General features: G+C 42.9%; 1 protein-coding gene across 4 annotated transcripts in view; it reads left to right on the forward strand.

Moving 5' to 3' along the window:
* The window catches only part of PRKDC (protein kinase, DNA-activated, catalytic subunit), a 185,032-nt gene that overhangs the window by 149,288 nt on the left and 15,562 nt on the right, over window positions 1-20,182 (forward strand). For all 4 annotated transcript variants that reach the window (XM_032759820.2, XM_032759822.2, XM_032759821.2 and 1 more), the window contains exons 69-74: window positions 2,813-3,002; window positions 6,687-6,861; window positions 9,194-9,387; window positions 10,209-10,389; window positions 11,200-11,360; window positions 14,991-15,202. In XM_032759820.2, coding sequence (XP_032615711.1) covers window positions 2,813-3,002; window positions 6,687-6,861; window positions 9,194-9,387; window positions 10,209-10,389; window positions 11,200-11,360; window positions 14,991-15,202 — 1,113 coding nt within the window. The remainder of the gene's footprint in view (window positions 1-2,812; window positions 3,003-6,686; window positions 6,862-9,193; window positions 9,388-10,208; window positions 10,390-11,199; window positions 11,361-14,990; window positions 15,203-20,182) is intronic.

The following is a 20,182-nucleotide window of genomic DNA, read 5'->3' on the forward strand; positions in this document are numbered from 1 at the left end:
ATGCTGTTTTGAGTCTGTCTGCATATGCACACTTCAGGGCAGCCTGAGCCTGGTGGGTTCATGTGCAGAACTAGAGGATTTTTCTCTGGTTCTCTCCCCTTCAGGATTTTCCCTGTAGCCCCTGTCTGCCTGGGCTCCTTTTCCTGTTCCCCTGGGTAGAGTGCAGCAGGCTTGCCTTAAGGATCTCAGTCACATTGCCACCACACTCCACAGGGGCAAAAGAGAGTAAGACAGAGAGGAAACAGGAAGCTCATCCCAATAGCAGACCCTCCCAGTTTTGACTTCCCTGCACATACATACAGTCTGTCATCTTTTATTCACTCAGAGTTCTTGGGGAGTTGTATTTTATCCAGTTTCTAGTTGTCAGCAGAGGATAGGCCACAAGGGGCTCACAGTGCCATACCAGATCCAGACTCTTGTTTTTAGAAAAGATGGTTCTCTTCTTGGTTTATTCTCCCTGATTTGATGTGAGAACATGTCACGCAGTGTAACTCTTCTCTGCCTTTGTTTAATTTGTTCCCTCTGTATGGGACTCCCTTGTCAACTCCACTCCTAAAATTGCATGCACCCTTCACAGCCCAAGGAAGTCTGTCTCATTCTGTGGACGTGTCCACCTCCCTTTCCTGAGATCCCAGGCACTTTATTCACACTGGTAGGAGATATTTATGGATCCAGTCATTCATTATTTATTGAAATGTTAATCCAGTACCCACTTGTATTTATTTTTATGATTAAAAACAGTGAAAGCTTAAAATCAATGGCAGCTTTGGGGAATGAGCCAGCACTGTGGTTGGTGTGGGGATGAGGAGCCCAGAGCAATGTGGTGAGAATAGGAAATGGCCAGCAAGGCTTGTATCTTGGGAGTAACAAAAAAAAGAGGGAAAAGGAAAAAGAGATGTGAAGCATGATGGTTTATCTGCCTACAGTGTTTCCTTCTCCCCTCCCCTTTTCTCCCCTTCTCTCCCCTCCCCTCCCTCCCCTTCCCTCCCCTCCCCTCCCTTCGCCTCCCCTCCCTTTGCCTCCCCTCCCCTCCCCTTCTGTCCCCTCTCCTTTCCTCTCCTTTTTTCCTCTTTTTCCTTTCCTTCTTTCCTTTCTTTCTTTCCACGCACAGGGTCTTGCTGTGCCACCCAGGCTGGAGTGCAGTGGTGCAATCATAGCTCACTGCAGCCTCAAACTCCTGAGCTCAGGCGATCCTCCTGAGTAGCTGGGAATACAGGCTCGCGCCACCATGCCCAGCTAATTTTTACATTTTTTGTCGAGATGAGGTATCACTATGTTACCCAGGGTGTTCTCGAACTCCCTGGCCATAGTGTTTCTAAGAAATTGGAAATCAGTTCCTGGAAGAACAACAGAAATTTACTCGATTGTTGATCAGGGATGAGCTTTATATATTAGGGCCCTTTGTCAGTGTTACTAATATTAATAGAAATAAAATTACTTGGACAGAATCATACATGTAAATTATGATTCAAATAAAAAGAATTTTGAAGTTGGGCATGGTGGCACACGCCTATTGTTTCAGCTTCTTGGGAGGCTGAGGCAAGAGGATTGCTTGAGCCCAGGAATTCAAGGCTGTAGTGTGCTATGATTACATCTGTGAATAACTACTGCACTACAGCCTGGGCAATATAGTGAGGCCTGTCTCTAAAATAATAATAATAATTTAATAGCAACCTAGACTTATCTTTTAAATTTTCATGGCTGGGCTTGGTGGCTCATACCTGTAATCCCAGCCTTTAGAAGGATTCCTTGAGCCCAGGAGTTCGAGACCAGCCTGGCAACATAGCAAGCCCCCATTTCTACAAAAAAATGTAAAACTTAGTTTGATGCGGTAGTACGCACCTGTAACCAACCCCAGCTATTTGGGAGGCTGAGGGAAGAGGATTGTGTGAGCTTAGGAGGTCGAGGCTGCAGTGAGCTGTGATTGCACCACTACACTCCAACATGGGCAACAGAACAAGACCCTGTCTCAAAAAAATAAAAAAGAAAATTTTCAGTGATTATAAACTGTTGACTGTTATATATTTATCACCTTAAGTTGGGACATATAAGGAGCAAAATGGCTCAACACAGGGTATGTTACCCATTCATCAAAAGATAAAATTTAGGCCAGACATGATAGCTCACTCCTGTAATCCCAGCACTTTGGGAGGCCAAGGCAGGTGGATCACCTGAAGGTCAGGAGTTCGAGACCAGCCTGGCCAACATGGTGAAACCCCGTTTCTACTAAAAATACAAAAATTATCTGGGTGTGGTGGTGCACGCCTGTAGTCCCAGCTACTCAGGAGGCTGAGGCAGGAGAATCGCTTGAACCCGGGAGGTGGAGGTTGCAGTAAGTCGAGATCGTGCCACTGCACTCCAGCCTGGGTGACAGAATGAGACTCCATCTCAAAAAAAAAAAAAAGTAGGCCGGGTGCGGTGGCTCACGCCTGTAATCCTAGCACTTTGGGAGGCCGAGGTGGCCGGATAACGAGATCAGGAGATCGAAACCATCCTGGCTAACACAGTGAAACCCCGTCTCTACTAAAAATACAAAAAATTAGCCGAGTGTGGTGGCAGGTGCCTGTAGTCCCAACTACTCAGGAGGCCGAGGCAGGAGAATGACATGAACCCGGGAGGCAGAGCATGCAGTGAGCCTAGATCACGCCACTGCACTCCAGCCTGGGCAACAGAGTGAGACTCCATCTCAAAAAAAAAAAAAAAAAAAAAAAAGAACTAAGATTTACTAAGGTGTAGAATTTCTGCCTGTAATTGCTATCCAGCAGCTTCTTATTCCTGAGTCTGTGACATTGTCTCATTTTTCTTTGTGTAGATGTTTCTTTCTGAGCAAAATAGAGGAGAAGCTTACCCCTCTTCCAGAAGACAATAGTATGAATGTGGATCAAGATGGAGACCCTAGTGACAGGATGGAAGTGCAAGAGCAGGAAGAAGACAGCAGCTCCCTGATCAGGAGTTGCAAGTTTTCCATGAAAATGAAGATGATAGACAGTGCCCGGAAGCAGGTGGGTACTCGTGTCTGTCCTCCCTGCTGTGTCACAGGATTTTGCTAAATTAGCTTTTCTCTAATTTTAGCTTTTCTTTAGAGTGTGAACCTTAAAATAATTGGTAGGTGTTATTTTTTTTCTCTCTTTATAAGTAAACTTGGCTGGGTGCAGTGGCTCACACCTGTAATCTCAGCATTTTGAGAGGCCAAGGCAGGCGGATCACTTGAGCCCAGAAGTTGGAGACCAGCTTGGGCAACAGAATGAGAGCCTGTCCCAAAGAAAAAGGAAACTTGAAGGAGCACTTATTCAAAACTCTCCAGAAAGCCTCTAGAGTTTATTATATTCCTGTTAATCATTTCAAAATGATTGTTATCTGTTATTTGAAAAGCAGATAAACCTAATGTCAAGTTTGATCTTTAACAAAATGAATCCTTACCAGTTAGTTACAAATTATTTTTAGGTTTACTTTGTAGGAATTATCATTTAATACCAGGACCCCTTCTTGAAATTAAGTATACATTGCTTAAAAATTGCATGTAATCTATTTAAATGTATATAATCTTTAAACATACTACAGAAGCTTGCTATGTTAATGACCCTACATCAATTGCTATTGCAAGGCAAAGGATGATATTCTAGTAGAAATAACACTTCTTTTTTGTAGCTTTAAATGCTCATTTATAGATTTTTCTTTGGATGAGTGTAATATCTAGTAAGAATTTTTATATTGCAAATAACAGAAAATCCAATTAGAGGCAGGCAGAGTAGGAACTGGATGAGAGAAAAGCAGGGTGTGGCTAGAAGGGGCGATCTGAACTGAAGGACTTAGTGGTGAGGGAGTTGGGGTCATGGGGAGAGTACCCCAGTGTAGTTAGGAAATTGTCTGCATGATGAGGGGAAAGACATGTTCCCTGCCATTGTTACTGTCTAGTGAGAGTGGGGGCTGCACACATGATGACAACAGCACTGGTGGGCAAAGAAGAGAGATGTCAGCAAAGCTTGGAGGACGCAGGGAAGAGAAGAGCTTCTGCCTTGGACAGGGAGGTGTCTGGGGAAGGGGGATGTGATTTACGGTAGGCTTTATGGGCATGGAAGGATTTGGACATGGGATGGCACTAGGTTTGCAGAGGGCAGGAGACTGCATCCTTGCAGGGATCAGGAGGGCATTGAAGGTTCCATGCATGCTGGCCAGTTGTAAGCTGTGTGGGAGATTGACAGCTCTGGGGAAAGCAAAGGCAGAGAAAGACCAGGAAGCTCCACATTAGGGGAGTGGGGTGGGAGTGAGCAGGGCAAGAGAGGTGCTCTGTAAGGAGATCCAGGAGAACCCGAGGTGACAGGAGTGATGAGAGTGTCTGGCTGGGAACAACTTGGATTTCTAGCCTGGGTGGTTGAAAGGGCAGTAATTAGGAAGACCAAAGTCTGATGAAAATGTCTTTTGAAGCTTGAGAGAGAATTAGAGGTGTAGATTTAAAAAGACATCCGTATAAGCAACTAAATAAAAAATGGGTCAGTTGTATTCAGAATTAAAACTGTCGTGCCTTACCTGAGAAGCTGAAGAATGTATAAAGACAGCTCATGTAATGGGAGAAACTATTTGCAGATCACATATCCGATAAGGGTCTAGTATCCAGAATGCATAAAGAATGCTTCACAACTGAACAACAAAGAGTCAAACAACCCAATTAAGAAATGGGCATGAAGTGTTTGAATAGACATTTCTCCAGAGAAGATAGGCAAATGACCAACCAGCTCATGCAAAGATGCTCAGTATCACTAGGCTTGAGGGAAATGCAAATCAAATCTACAATGAGAGACCGCTTCACACCCACTGGGATGGCTGGAAGCAAATACACAGATAACAAACCTTGGAGAAGATGTGGGAAACGGATACCCTTCTGCACTGCTGGTGGGAATGTAAAATGGTACATCTACTGTGGAAAACTGGCATTTTCTCAAAAAGTTAAACATAGAGGCTGGTCCAAGTGCAGTGGTTTTTACAACTAACTGGTCACAACCATTTAAGATTTCTTTGTTGATTCTCCACTTCTGATGCTTCACTTGACTATACTTAAAAAAAAAAAAAAAATGTTAAGGCCAGGCGTGATGGCTCACGCTTGTAATCCCAGCACTTTGGGAGGCTGAGACAGGTAGATCACCTGAGGTCAGGGGTTCGAGACCAGCCTGACCAACATGGTGAAACCCCCATCTCTACTAAAAATACAAAAATTAGCTGGACGTGGTGGCATGTGCCTGTAATCCCAGCTACTCGGGAGGCTGAGGCAGGAGAATCGCTTGAACCTGGGAGGTGGAGGTTGCAGAGAGTCAAGATTGTGCCACTGTGGCAAGAGCTAAACTTTGCCTCAAAAAAAAAAAGCAACAACAGCAAAAAACAGTTGAACCTAGAGTTACCATATGACCGGGCAATTCCACTCCCAGACCCATGAGAAACAAAAGCTTAAGCTCACATGGAAATTCATACACAAATGTTCACAGGAGCATTATTCAAAATAGCTGGGAAGGTGGAAACAACCCAAATAAGATGTGGCATGTCCAGCCAGGTGCAGTGGCTCAGGCCTGTAATCCCAGCACTTTGAGAGGCCAAGGCGGGTGGATCACTTCACGTCAGGAGTTTGAGATCAGTCTGGCCAACATGGCGAAACTCCGTTTCTACTAAAAATACAAAAATTAGCCAGATGTGGTAGCACACGCCTGTAATCCCAGGTACTTGGGAGACTGAGGCAGGAGAATTGTTTGAACCCGGGAGGCACAGGTTGCAGTGAGCCGAGATTGTGCCATTGCACTCCAGCCTGGGCAATAAGAGTGAAACTCCATCTTAAAAAAACAAAAACAAAAACAAAACAGGCGGCATGTCTGTGCAATGGAGTATTATTCAGCCATAAGGAGGAAAGAAGTGCTGACAGGTGCTGCAACATGCATGAACCTAGAAAACATCATGCTAAGTAAAAGATGCCAAACACAAAATCACCACTTATTTTCTGATACCATTGTTACAGAATGTCTGGTGTAGGCAAATCCATAGAGACAGGAAGGGAATTTATGGTTGCCAATGGCTGGGTAGTGACTCTGAACAGACAGTGAATTTCTTTTTGGGGTAATGAAAATGTTCTGGAATTAGGGCTGGTGGTTGTACAACTTTGTAAATATACTAAAAACTACTGAATTGTACCCACCCTGCACGCCCGCCCCCCAGAATTTATATATATATTTTTAATGTTTTTATTTTTTTTTTGAGACTTGCTCTGTTGCCCAGGCTGGAGTACACAGAAGCTCACTGCAGCCTCAACCTCCCAGGTTCAAGTGATCCTACTACATTAGTGTCCAGAGTAGCTGGGACTATAGGCACGTGCCATGGTGCTGGCTAATTTTTTAACTTTTTTAGAGACAGGGTCTCACCATGTTGCCTAGTCTGATTTCAAATTCCTAGACTCAGGTAGTCCTCCCTCTTTGGCCTTCCAAAGTGCTGGGATTACAGGCCTGAGCCACTAAACCTGGCCTGAGTTGTACTCTTTAAATATGAATTATATCTCAGTGATAAATTTAGAGACATAATTGGAGCTAAAGAAATGGATTCGCTACTCTAAGGTGGATTGTGTCATGCAAAGGGGGAAGCAGGCCAATTAGAAACTTCTGTCACTTGTGTATCATCATACCACCTTCTGTCTTTTTCTTCTATTAATACAGAACAATTTCTCACTTGCCATGAAACTACTGAAGGAGCTGCATAAAGAGTCAAAAACCAGAGACGATTGGCTGGTGAGCTGGGTGCAGAGCTACTGCCGCCTGAGCCACTGCCGGAGCCGGTCCCAGGGCTACTCTGAGCAGGTGCTCACTGTGCTGAAAACAGTCTCTTTGTTGGGTAAGTTGACCGCTTTTATCCACATATATCTTAAAGGGCTGTGTTATATTGTCTTGTGTATCTTCTTTGTGCTGCATCATCTGACATTTGGGAGGTAAATCTTTGCAGTAATTTTAGTGAATATAGCAAAGTGAGCCAGAGAATGATAGTTTAATTATTTTGAAAACTTTGTGTTTGCATATAAGATGTAAACAAACATGAAAAGCCATTTCAGCCTGGGCACAGTGGCTCACGCCTGTAATCCCAGCAATTTGGGTGGCCAAGGTAGGTGGATCACGAGGTCAGGAGATCGAGAACATCCTGGCCAACGTGGTGAAACCCCATCTCTACTAAAAATACAAAAACTAGGCCGGGCGTGGTGGCTCACGCCTGTAATCCCAGCACTTTGGGAGGCCGAGGCAGGCGGATCACGAGGTCAGGAGATCGAGACCATCCTAGCTAACACAGTGAAACCCTGTCTCTACTGAAAATACAAAAAAATTAAGCAGGTATGGTGGTGGGCGCCTGTAGTCCCAGCTACTCAGGAGGCTGAGGCAGGAGAATGGCATGAACCCGGGAGGTAGAGCTTGCAGTGAACTAAGATCACACCACTGCACTCCACCCTGGACGACAGAGCAAGACTCCATCTCAAAAAGAAAAAAAAAATTACAAAAGCTAGCCGGGCATGGTGGCAGGTGCCTGTAGTCGAAGCTGCTCTGGAGGCTGAGGCAGGAGAATTGCCTGAACCTGGGAGGCGGAGGTTGCAGCGAGCCAAAATCGCGCCACTGCACTCCAGCCTGGGTGACGAGCAAAACTCCGTCTCAAAAAAAAAAAAAAAAAAAATCCATTTCCTCCAAAAATAGTTTAGTCTTTAAGACTGCATTAAAGAAAGAAAGCTTTCTTGGGCAGGTTTGGGTCTGGTCCCCCGCTCTTTTGCCCTGTGTCTGAGGGTGTGTGCTAGCACTCTGATCAGGCATGATCCAGCTGGGTTCCCAGACCAGCTCTTAAGCATCAGCCTCAATAAAGGTATCTAGGGGAGAAGCACTCTTTGTACACTGATCCCAAGGGCAGAAGATAATCCTAGTTGGATGTGGTGGCACGCACCCATAGTCCCAGCTACTGGGGAGCCTGAGGCGGGAGGATGGCTTGAGATCAGGAGTTCGAGGCTGCAGTGAGCCATGATTGTGCCTGTGTGAGTAGCCACTGTATTCTGGCCTGGGCAACATAGTGAGACCCTATGTCTAAAAAAAGAAGAAGAAGAAGAGAAAATTATCCTGATGATTGCTAAATAATTATATGAGCTTTTTTGAGGGGAGGAGGGGGAGTTTGCTGATGTTAATATTAGTATCCATATACCCATATAATAATAATTACACAGTTAGAATATGGTTGTAGTTCGTAACAGCCTTGCATGATAAGCAGAGCCAGTAGTTGTGATCCTGTATGTGAGATAACTCTGGCAGAGAACTGTCAGATCATGGGCAAGGAGGGCATGTGGTTGATCAGGCCTCCTAGTTTCAACACTGTTGTCGCACCTCTGGACACTGCAGACTTAACCAGCGCTGGTTCAGCTCCTTGCCCAGAACCACACAATCAGAGCAGAACTAGAACTTCAAATGCAGCAGTGCCTGTTGCTTCATTAGCTATGGGCCCCAGTGCCAATTTAAAAATCTACCCTGGATTATTAATATATGTACAAATGCATTAGTACCCATTTCCTATTCTTTATAACAGAATTAGGTGCTTTGAAAAATTGCAGAATGATGATGCTTGAATAAAAAGTTAATTCATAAAGTTTCAATTGCTTAGCCTCTGTGGGCTTTGATACAGTTACTTCTAACAAAGAACATCTTTCATTGATATGTGAGTTCAAGAAATTCCCTAGCCAGTATTTTAAGTCAGTTTCTTATACTTTCAACATTTATTTTTATTAATTTCTTAATAGAAAACAACCTTTAGGCCAAGCACGGTGGCTCACACTTGTAATCTCAGCACTTTGGGAAGCCAAGGTGGGCAGATTGCTAGAGCTCAGGAGTTCGAGACCAGCCTGGGCAACATGGCAAAACCCCATCTCTACCAAAAATACAAAAAATAGGCGGGCATGGTGGCGCAAGCCTGTAGTCCCAGCTAATTGGGAGGTTGAGGTGGGAGGATCGCTTGAGCCTGGTAGGCAGAGGTTGCAGTGAGCCAAAATCGTGTCGTTGCACTCCAGCCTGGGTAACAGAGCGAGACCCTATCCCAAAAACAAAGGAAAAGAAAACTTTTGTAGACAATGAATTTCTTCTTTTTAATTCCACACACACACACAAAATGTTTTTTTTGTTTTGTTTTGTTTGTTTTTTTAATCCAACAGATGAGAACAACGTGTCGAGCTACTTAAGCAAAAATATTCTGGCTTTCCGTGACCAGAACATTCTCTTGGGTACAACTTACAGGATCATAGCGAATGCTCTCAGCAGTGAGCCAGCCTGCCTTGCTGAAATCGAGGAGGACAAGGCTAGAAGAATCTTAGAGCTATCTGGATCCAGTTCAGAGGATTCAGAGAAGGTAATACGGGAGGAATGTTTCACGCTAGTGTGCTGTGTATGTCTTCAATGTGCAGTGTTCAGGCCACAGGAAAGTAATAATAAGGGTGTTGCTTTGTGTTTTTAAAATATATTTGACAGTTATGCACAGCCAATTTTCTTATGTGGAAAATTGACATACTCTGTGTTTCCTATTTATTTGAATGATACAAATTTTTTAATATTAGAAATCATGAATTTTAAATTTTTTTAATTAAAAGAACTGTAGACAGTTCTTTTATGACTTTTGTTAATTAAATTTCCCCACCCATCACCATTCAGACGTCCCGCCAGCTTATGGAACAAATCAGCCTTTTCTGCATTTTTATTTAGTGCCTGCTTTGCTTAGCTTCGTGCCGATTATTTTGTTTTTTTCAATAGTTACCTGCTTCCTTCTCATTCACTATGTCCTGCCTCACCTCAGTTGTGGGGCCTTGTCTTCTCTTTCCATGATGCTACCAGTGTCTGTGCAGGACACTGAGTGCAGGAGCCGACTTCCAGCTCCCTCTTATATTCCCGACAGCCACGCACTCCACTGACCAGACCCAGCTCTGTGTTGCTTGTGCACCATCTGGCCCATGCTGGGCTTGCATTTTTGTTTGGCCGGTTGTTACGTGCTGAGGATCTTATTGGAATTGCTTGCTCCTTCACAGCCAGGGCGGACTCTTGTTTTTCCAGTTCCATAGCTTCAGTGTTATTTTGGAGCTGTTGATCCATTTATGTGTCATGAGTCACAAATGGAAAGCAGAGTTCTTTGAGAAAGCTTCAGTCATGCTCATGGGTTGAGGTCTCTGTGAATTCCAGGTAATCGCGGGTCTGTACCAGAGAGCATTCCAGCACCTCTCTGAGGCTGTGCAGGCGGCTGAGGAGGAGGCCCAGCCTCCCTCCTGGAGCTGTGGGCCTGCAGCTGGGGTGATTGATGCTTACATGACGCTGGCAGATTTCTGTGACCAACAGCTGCGCAAGGAAGAAGAGAATGCATCAGGTGAATTGCAAAATTAAAAAGCTAGTGTTCCATTATGTCAGCATAAAGTCTTACGAATTTTGTACATACCTTTGGTCTCCTATTTGTTTGCTTTCAAATTACAAATATTTTGAAAATCCTATTGTCTTTTTAAGAGACAATGGCAGCCGGGCTCAGTGGATCACTTGAGGCCAGGAGTTCAAGACCAGCCTGGCCAGCGTGGTGGAACCCCAACTCTACTAAGAATACAAAAAAATTAGCTGGGCGTGGTGGCCCATGCCTGTAGTCCCAGCTACTCAGGAGGCTGGGGCAGGAGAATCGCTTGAACCCAGGAGGCAGAGGTTGCAGTGAGCCGATATCCACTACTGCACACCAGCCTGGGTGACAGAGCGAGACTCCATCTCAAAAATAAAAAAAGAGAGAAACAATGGCCTCTTTAAGCAACATGACCTACATTTAAATGGAGTCAAGTGGTCCTCTGTTTCCATTTGTTTAATTTGTACTTTGGTATTTTGCTTGCAGCTTCGATATTATTGGCTCGTGTGGCCTGCTTCATGCTCCTGGAATACAGTAACCACCAGCTGCCCCTTATGTTCCCAGCCCAGGATTCAAACTGTGCTTCGTGCAGAATGGGCACTCTAATGGAAGGATTTGGCTCCAGGATAGATACAAAACTGTACCTGGTGTGTGTTGGTGTAAAGTGGTAGTTAAGAAGAGAACAATGACACTACAAAATACAAGCCAAAAAGGGAAAATGTTAGCATTTAAGGTCATAGTTTATGGATAATTGGATATATTGACCATTGCTTTCTTCTTTGGTGTCCTTGATAGTTATTGATTCTGCAGAACTGCAGGCGTATCCAGCACTTGTGGTGGAGAAAATGTTGAAAGCTTTAAAATTAAATTCCAATGAAGCCAGATTGAAGTTTCCTAGATTACTTCAGATTATAGAACGATATCCAGAGGAGACTTTGAGTCTCATGACAAAAGAGGTTGGTGTCTTTATTCTACTTGGCGGTAAGGAACTTTACAGAACTTAAAGATACGCTTATTTATATCCAAACGCGTTAGTGTGTGCAGTGCATGTATTATAGCTTTTCCCAGCCAGCTGGGAATTCTGCTACATTCTGAGGATGTAGGTAATTTAAAGCTGCAAAAATGAGTTTTCGCATTTACCCATTTTCCTCTGTGGGTGTTGATAAAAACACTGTCTGAACAAGGACCCAGAGAGATGGAAGCGGGGTGTGTGGGATGGTAACGGGATCTTGTGTGGGAAGCTTGTTGCCCCTGCAGATGAGGCTGTGGCCAGTCACATTTGCTGTGCCCAGTGCTCACCTGTCATTTAGCCCAGAGGGAGTGAGCAAGGTTCAGCTTGCATTCCACCTCCCAGGAGCACAGCATCTGCCAGCAGCACGGTGTCCAGCGGGGTCTGGGAGCATGAGTGAGGGGTCAGTGTATGGACATGGGAGGAACCCACACCCTTCCACATGACCTGCCCCTTGGCCCCACCAAGGGCTGAACTGCCAGCTGCACTCCTGTCCTTTGGGCTCTGTCTGTGTGCAGGAGGGCTCCACTGACTTCATTGGCAAAGTGTAGGGCCTCTGAAAGTCTTCGTAGTTGATTTTTATAGATGTGTAACTGGAAGATAGGGCCAAGCTTTGAGTTGAAAATGTAATAGTTCAAAAAGGGTTACATGGTTCCTTCTCTATTAGCTTTGCATGGTGAGTTTTTAAATAATGTTGATCTCTGGGCTGCAGGGACCCAGTTTGACTTTTAGGGCCCTAACCACTCCCTCCACCTTTTTCTGCATTCTGAATAGTAGACTTTCTCAGTAGGTATTAAACAGGTTAAGGTAAATTCAGAAATGCAACATGTATATGTTTTTCTTCAAGATAAGTGAGCAAATAAATAACTTCATTATGATTTTTTCAATATAATATAATATTTATACATGATAAAAACAGCATTTGAATTTGTGAAGACATGAAGTATTCACTCCACGTTGTCAAAACACCCAGTAGACACGTGCATTGGAGCCGGCAGCCTCTCTCGTGAGCTTACATGAGCTGTGTGGACTGATCCTTCCTCACACGCCATGCTGTCCTCAGCTCACACATGCACTCAGGAAACTTGCCCATACTCAAGCCTCATGCCAGCATTCCAGACACATCAGATTTTATCTTCAGAAGGACACCTTAAAAGTATCAGAGGAAAATGTGAACACATTTTTTTAAATGGTCTTGGAATGAAGAGACAAAAACCAGAATCCACGAAGGAAAATAGTTTGACTTCTGTACAGAAAAAGAAAAGAAGTACTTCTATACAGAAAAAGAAAATACCATATACAAAGTTAAAAAAATAAAAAGCCAGGCGCAGTGGCTCAGGCCTATAATCTCACCACTTTGGGAGGCCAAGGCGGGCGGATCACGAGGTCAGCAGTTCGAGACCAGCCTGGCCAACACGGCGAAACCCTACTAAAAAAAAAACCAACATTAGCTGGGCGTGGTGGCGAGCACCTGTAAACCCAGCTACTCGGGAGGCTGAGGCAGGAGAATCACTTGAACCTGGGAGGTGGAGGTTGCAGTGAGCCGAGATGGCACCACTGCACTCTAGCCTGGACGACAGAACAAGACTTTGTCTCAAAAAAAACAAACAACAACAACAACAACAAAAAATGAAGAAAAACGTTTGCAGCACATACAGGAAACAAAAAGCTGATGTCGGCAATCTACAAAATAAATGGTCACAATAGACCAGTAGAAAATGGTGAGAGGAAATGCATGTGTGATTAAAGGATGTAAGGCAAATAAACATGGAACATACAGCCTCACTAATAATGTAACATGAAAATTTAAATTAGACGTTTTTCACTTCTCAGATTGACAGTGATTTTTAAATTTTTATTTATTTATTTTTTATTTTTATTTTTTTTTGGTGACGGAATCTCGCTGTCACCCAGGCTGGAGTGCAGTGGCGTGATCTCGGCTTGACAGCGATTTTAAAAGTTGATTATGTGCAGTGTTGGTAAAGACTTTGGAAAGTAGTCAGTGTAATACTTTCAGAAAATAAATGAAATTTGAAAATTCTTTACCATGGCTCATGCCTGTAATCCCAGCACTTTGGGAGGCCGAGGTGGGCAGATCATGAGGTCAGGAGATTGAGACCATCCTGGCTAACACGGTGGAACCCTGTCTCTACTAAAAATACAAAAATTAGCTGGGCATGATGGCGCATGCCTGTAGTCCCGGCTACTTGGGAGGCTGAGGCAGGAGAATCACTTGAACCCGGGAGGCAGAGGTTGCAGTGAGCCGAGATGGCGCCACTGCACTCCAGCCTGGGCAACACAGCCAGACTCTGTCTCATAAAAAAAAAAAAAATTCCATACCAATGTTTATTACAATTTTTAAAGTTGACACTGTAATTTTAGTTCTAGGAATTTATCCTACAGGTATATAGCACAAAGAATTATGTGTACAGGGGACCAGGCACGGTGGCTCGTGCCTGTAATCCCAGCACTTTGGGAGGCCGAAGCGGGTGGATCACCTGAGGTCAGGAGTTCAAGACCAGCCTGGCCAACGTGGCGAAACCTCGTCTCTACTAAAAGTACAAAAATTAGCCGGACGTGGTGACGAGTGTCTGTAATCCCAGCTACTTGGAAGGCTGAGGTAGAAAGAATTGCTAAAACCCAGAAGGCAAAGGTTGCAGTGAGCTGAGATCACACCACAGCACTCCAGCCTGAGCGATAGCGCGGGGTCGATGGATTAGGTCCACCATTCTGAAAATACTCTACTAAAAACACAAAATACGTGAAATGCAGCTACTCGGGCGGCTGAGGCAGGAGAATGGCGTGAACCTGGGAGGTGGAGCTTGCAGTTAGCCGATATCACACCACTGCACTCCAGCCTGGGTGACAATGAGACTCTGTCTCAAGAAAAAGAAAAGGAGTTGGCCAGGCGCGGTGGCTCACGCCTGTAATCCCAGCACTTTGGGAGGCCAAGGTGGGCAGATCACGAGGTCAAGAGATTGAGACCATCCAGGCCAACATGGTGAAACCTCCATCTCTACTAAAAATACGAAAATTAGCTGGGCATGGTGGCGTGCCTGTAGTCCCAGCTACTCAGAAGGAAGGCTGAGGCAGGAGGATCGCTTGAACCCAGGAGGCAGAGGTTGCAGTGAGCCAAGATCATGCCACTGCACTCCAGCCTGGCGACAGAGCGAGACTTCATCTCAAAAAAATAAAGTTATGTGTACAGTGATGTCTACTGCAGCATTACCTGTGATAAAAAAAATTGAAATATTCATTATAGAGCAGTAAACAACATGGAATACTACACAGCCGCCAAGAGGAATGAAGTAGAAGATTTTTCTGTACATCTGTCTAAGAACAACCAGCAGCAGCTGTCTCATGTGATTCCATTCTTGCAACAAAAGACTGTTCTACACAGAAAGTGCCTGGGAGAGTCCAGTGGTTGCCACAGCAGAAGAGAGCTGAGGGATGGAAAACTTGTTTTGTACTTGTGTTTTTATACTTCTGAGTTTTCTTTATTTTGGACATATGTTACCTTTATAACAGATGATGTGAGATGTTTTACTCAGCATTAAGTTTCAGCTCTCTGTTTTAGATCTCTTCCGTTCCCTGCTGGCAGTTCATCGGCTGGATCAGCCACATGGTGGCCTTACTGGACAAAGACCAAGCCATTGCTGTTCAGCACACCGTGGAAGAAATCACTGATAACTACCCGCAGGCTATTGTTTATCCTTTCATCATAAGCAGTGAAAGCTATTCCTTCAAGGATACTTCTACTGGTCATAAGAATAAGGAGTTTGTGGCAAGGTAGGTAATATTACAGAAAGAATAGGTTGATCAAATACTACAGGTTATAAAAATGTGGTTAAAGCACACACGTGGACACTTAACATTTGTTTTCAAATTAATTAGAGTTGTCATTGAAGAATAATCTTAGCCATCGCTTTGTTGAATATATCTATTCTGGGTATGTTACTTGTTAAAGGGTGTATCTCCTTTTAAAATACTTTCATCTTACACTGCTAACAAAACATTCTGCTCATATGGTCATGATTGCTTGGGATAGACTAGATGAGATGATTTTTGAAATCAGCTCCTGAAATTGTCCTGTAATTTAAAATACACAGAACAACTCTTCCTTTTAATTAGGACTCAGTAGATGGCCTCAGGTGTCATCCTGTCCACTCTTAAATGGATTTATGAGTTGAGACCGATGATGAGTGAGCAATAGTGTGCAAATATTTCAGGGATGTTTTGTACACAAACTGTGTAGTGTTTTAGTGACATTCTGCATCATGAGGTTTTGGGGTTTTTTTGTTTGTTTGTTTTTAATTATGAGCAGATCTGCCTCATTTTGAATGTATCGATTTTGACAAGATGAAGAAAAGCGTCGGCATCTTTTTTTTTTTTAATTTTTTAAATTTATTTTTTTATTTCTTTATTATTATTATTATTATTATTTTTTGAGATGGAGTATTGCGCTGTCACCTAGTGCAGTGCAATCTCAGCTGCAACCTCCGCCTCCCAGGTTTAAGCAGTTCTCCCTGCCTCAGCCTCCCGAGTAGCTGGGATTCAAGCGTGTGCCACTATGCCCAGCTAATTTTTGTATTTTTAGTAGAGACAGGGTTTTGCCACCTTGGCCAGGCTGGTCTCGAACTCCTGACCTCAGGTGACCTCAGGTGATCCGCCCACCTTGGCCTCCCAAAGTTAGATTATAGGTGTGAGCCACCATGCCCGGCTGAGGCCCAGTTTCTGTTGCGGTTACTGGGTGGCTTATCTGTGAACACACCCCTGCCCTACTGAGGCCCTGCCCACCATACTGTTTCTCTGAACAGACAGCTATTGTCTTGAAAAATGAAAGAAGAGAAAAAGATGTGAGAGACAATGTGTCAAGAAGGTGACCTTGCTGGGCATGATGGTCTGTGCCTATAATACCAACTACTTGGGAGGCCAATGTGGAAGAATCGCTTGAGGCCAAGAGTTCATGACCAGCCTTGGCAACATAGTGAGATCTCATCTCTAAAATATTAAAATAAAAATAAGCTAAGCATGGTGGTGCATGACTGTACCTCCAACTACTTAGGAGGCTGAGGTGGGAGAATTGCTTGAGTCCAGGAATTCAAGGCTGCAGTGAGCTATGACTGAACTTGTGAGTTGCCACTGCAGTCCAACCTGGACATCATAATGAGACCCTGTATTTTAAAAAGTGACCTTTTCTTTCATAATGTAACTTCAGAAACTATATATATTGAGTTATATACGTCAAAATGTCAACATCAGTTGCAAGATTTGCTTTTATCTAAGAGCAGCTCTTTATTTTAATTTTTAATTTTTATGGGTACATAGTAGGTGTCTGTTTATGGGGTACATGGGATATTTTGATACAGGCATACAGTGTGTAACAATCACATCAGGGGAAGTGGAATATCCATCACTTCAAGCATTTATCATTTCTTCGTGTTATAAACATTCCAGTTATACTCTTTTAGTTATTTTTAAATGTACAATAAAAATTTACCGTAGTCAGGCCGGGCGCGGTGACTCGCGCCTGTAATCCCAGCACTTTGGGAGGCTGAGGCGGGCGGATCACGAGGTCAGGAGATCGAGACCGTCCTGGCTAATGCAGTGAAACCCCGTCTCTACTAAAAATACAAAAAATTAGCTGGGCATGGTGGCAGGCACCTATAGTCCCAGCACCTTGGGAGGCTGAGGCAGGAGAATGACGTGAACCCGGGAGGCGGAGCTTGCAGTGAGCTGAGATCAAGCCACTGCACTCCAGCCTGGGCGACAGAGCAAAACTCCGTCTCAAAAAAAAAAAAAAAAAATTTTACTGTAGTCACCCTGTTGTGCCACTAAATACTAAATCCTGTTTTTCCTAACTGTATTTTCGTGCCCAGTAACCATCCCCACTTTCCACCTCCCCTCCCCATGAGTTCAATTGTTTTAATTTTTAGCTTCCACAAATGAGTAAGAACATGTGAAGTTTTTCTGTGCCTGACTTATTTCACATAATGTCCTTCAGTTCCATCCATGTTGTTTCAAGTGACAGGATCTCATTCTTTTTTTATGGCTAAATAGTACTCTGTTGCATGTATGTACTGCATTTTCTTCGTTCGTCTGTTGATGGACACTTAGGTTGCTTCCAAATTTTGGCCGTTGTGAATAGTGCTGCAATAAACATGGGAGTGCAGATATCATACTGATATCCTTTCTTTTGGGTATATATCCAGTAGTGGGATTTCTGGATTATATGGTACTTCTAGTTGTAGTTTTTTTTAGGAATCTCCATAGTGTTCTTCATAGTGGTTATATTAGTTTACATTCCCACCAGTAGTATACAAGGGTTCCTCTCTCTACATCCTTGCCAGCATTTGTTATTGCTGGGGGTGAGATGATACCTCGTTGTGGTTTTGATTTGCATTTCTCTGATGTTCATTGATGTTGAGCACGTTTTTATATACCTGTTTGCCATTTGTATGTTTTCTTTTGAGAAATGTCTATTCAGATCTTTTGCCCCATTTTAAAATGAGATTGGATTTTTTTTCCTATTGAGTTGTTTGAGTTTATTATATATTTTGGTTGTTTTTTGTTTGTTTTTGAGGCAATGTATTGCTCTGTTGCCCAGGGTAGAGTGCAGTGGCGCAGTCTCTGCTCACTGCAACCTGCACCTCCCGGGTTCAAGCGATTCATCTGCCTCAGCCTCCTGAGTAGCTGGGATTACAGGCGAGCGCCACCACACCCCGCTAATTTTTGTATTTTTAGTAGGGACAGGGTTTCACCATGTTGGCCAGGCTGGTCTCGAACACCGGACCTCATGATCTGCCTGCCTCAGCCTCCCATAGTGCTGGGATTACAGACATGAGGCACTGCGCCCGGCCATATTTTGGTTATTTATTCCTTGTCAGATGGGTAGTTTGCAAATGTTTTCTCCCATTCTGTGGGTTGTCCCTTCACTTTATTGTTTCCTTTGCTGTGCAGAAACTTTTTGACTTGTTGTGATCCTCCTGTTTGTCCATTTTTGCTTTGGTTGCATGTGCCTGTGGGTATTACTCAAGAAATCTTTGTGCCCAGACCAGTGTCCTGGAGAGTTTCCTGTTTTTGTATTTGTAGTTTTATTGGTTGAGATCTTAGGTTTAAGTCTTTAATCCGTTTGGATTTGATTTTTGTATGTGGTGAGAGATGGGGGTCTAGTTTCATTATTCTGCATATGGATACCCAGTTTTCCCAGGACCATTTATTGGAGACTGTCCTTTCCCTGTTGTATGTTCTTGGCACATTTGTGAAAAAATGGATTCACTGCAGGTGTGTGAATTTATTTCTGGGTTCTCTATTCTATTCCATTGGCTTATGTGTCTGTGTTTATGCCAGTGTCATGCCGTTTGGGTTACTATAGCTCTGTAATATAATTTGAAGTTAGATAATGTGATTGTGCCAGTTTTATTTTTTTTGCTCAGGGTGGCTTTGGCTATTCTGGGTCTTGTGGTTCCATACAAATTTTAGGATTGTTTTTCCTATGTCTGTGAAGAATGTCATTGGTATTTTGATAAGGATTGTGTTGACTCTGTAGATTGCTTTGGGTAGTGTGGACAAATTTAACAGTATTGATTCTTCCCATCCATGAACATGAAGTAACTTTGCATTTCTTTGAGTCCTCTTCAATTTCTTTCATCCATGTTTTACAGTTTTCATTGTAGAGATCTTTCACTTCTTTGGCTAAGTTTATTCCTAAGTATTTTCTTTTATTTGTGGCTATTGTAAATAGAATTACTTCTATAATTTCTGTTTCAGATTGTTCACTGTTGGCATATAGAAATGCTACTGATTTTTGTATGTTGATTTTTGTATCTGCAACCTTACTGAATTTATCAGTTCTGATGGTTTTGTGGTGGAGTCTTTAGGTGTCTCCAAATATAAGATTGTATCATCTGCAAGCAAGGATAATTTGACTTCTTCCTTTCTAATATAGATACCCTTTATTTCTTTCTCTTGTCAGCTTGCTCTAAGACTCCCAATAGTATGTGGAATAACAGTGGGCATCCTTAACATGTTCAAGATCTTAGAGAAAGGTTTTCAGTTTTTCGTTGTTCAGTATGACACTAGCTGTGAGTGTGTCGTACATGGCTTTTATTGTGTTGAGATATGTTCCTTCTATACCTAACTTTTTGAGAGTTTTTTATCATGAAGGGATGTTGAATTTTATCAAATGCTTTTTCAGTTAAATTAAATCAGTCAAAATGATCAGTGGTTTTTGTCCTTTATTCTGTTGTGTTGATACGATTGATTTGTGTATGTTGATCTATCCTTGCATCTCTAGAATAGGTCCTACTTGGTCATGATGAATAATCTTTTTAATGTGCTGTTGAATTTGGTTTGCAAGTATTTTGTTGAGGATTTTTGCATTAATGTTCATCAGGGATATTGGCCTGTAGTTTTCCTTTTATTTGATATGTCTTTGTCCGGTTTTGGTATCAGGATAATACTGGCCTTGTAGAATGAGTTTGGGCGTATTCCCTCCTCCCTTGTTTTTTGGAATAGTTTGAGTAGGATCGGTATTCTTTTTTAAGAACCTCATCTCTTGATAGAATAGATGCTTCTTGCTTCATTTAACATTGGGTGGAATTTTAAATTACTATGTAGTTGGTTATATATATATGATATGTATAAATTATATTTAGTTATCTATAACATACATTATTTTATATATGTGTAATATATAACACATTTTTTATACATGTATAGTATATAAAATATATATTGATTTTGGAAGATATTTGATTGCCTAAACTT

The sequence above is a fragment of the Hylobates moloch genome, unplaced genomic scaffold (assembly GCF_009828535.3).
Source record: "Hylobates moloch isolate HMO894 unplaced genomic scaffold, HMol_V3 SCAFFOLD_9, whole genome shotgun sequence".
NCBI lineage: Eukaryota > Metazoa > Chordata > Mammalia > Primates > Hylobatidae > Hylobates > Hylobates moloch.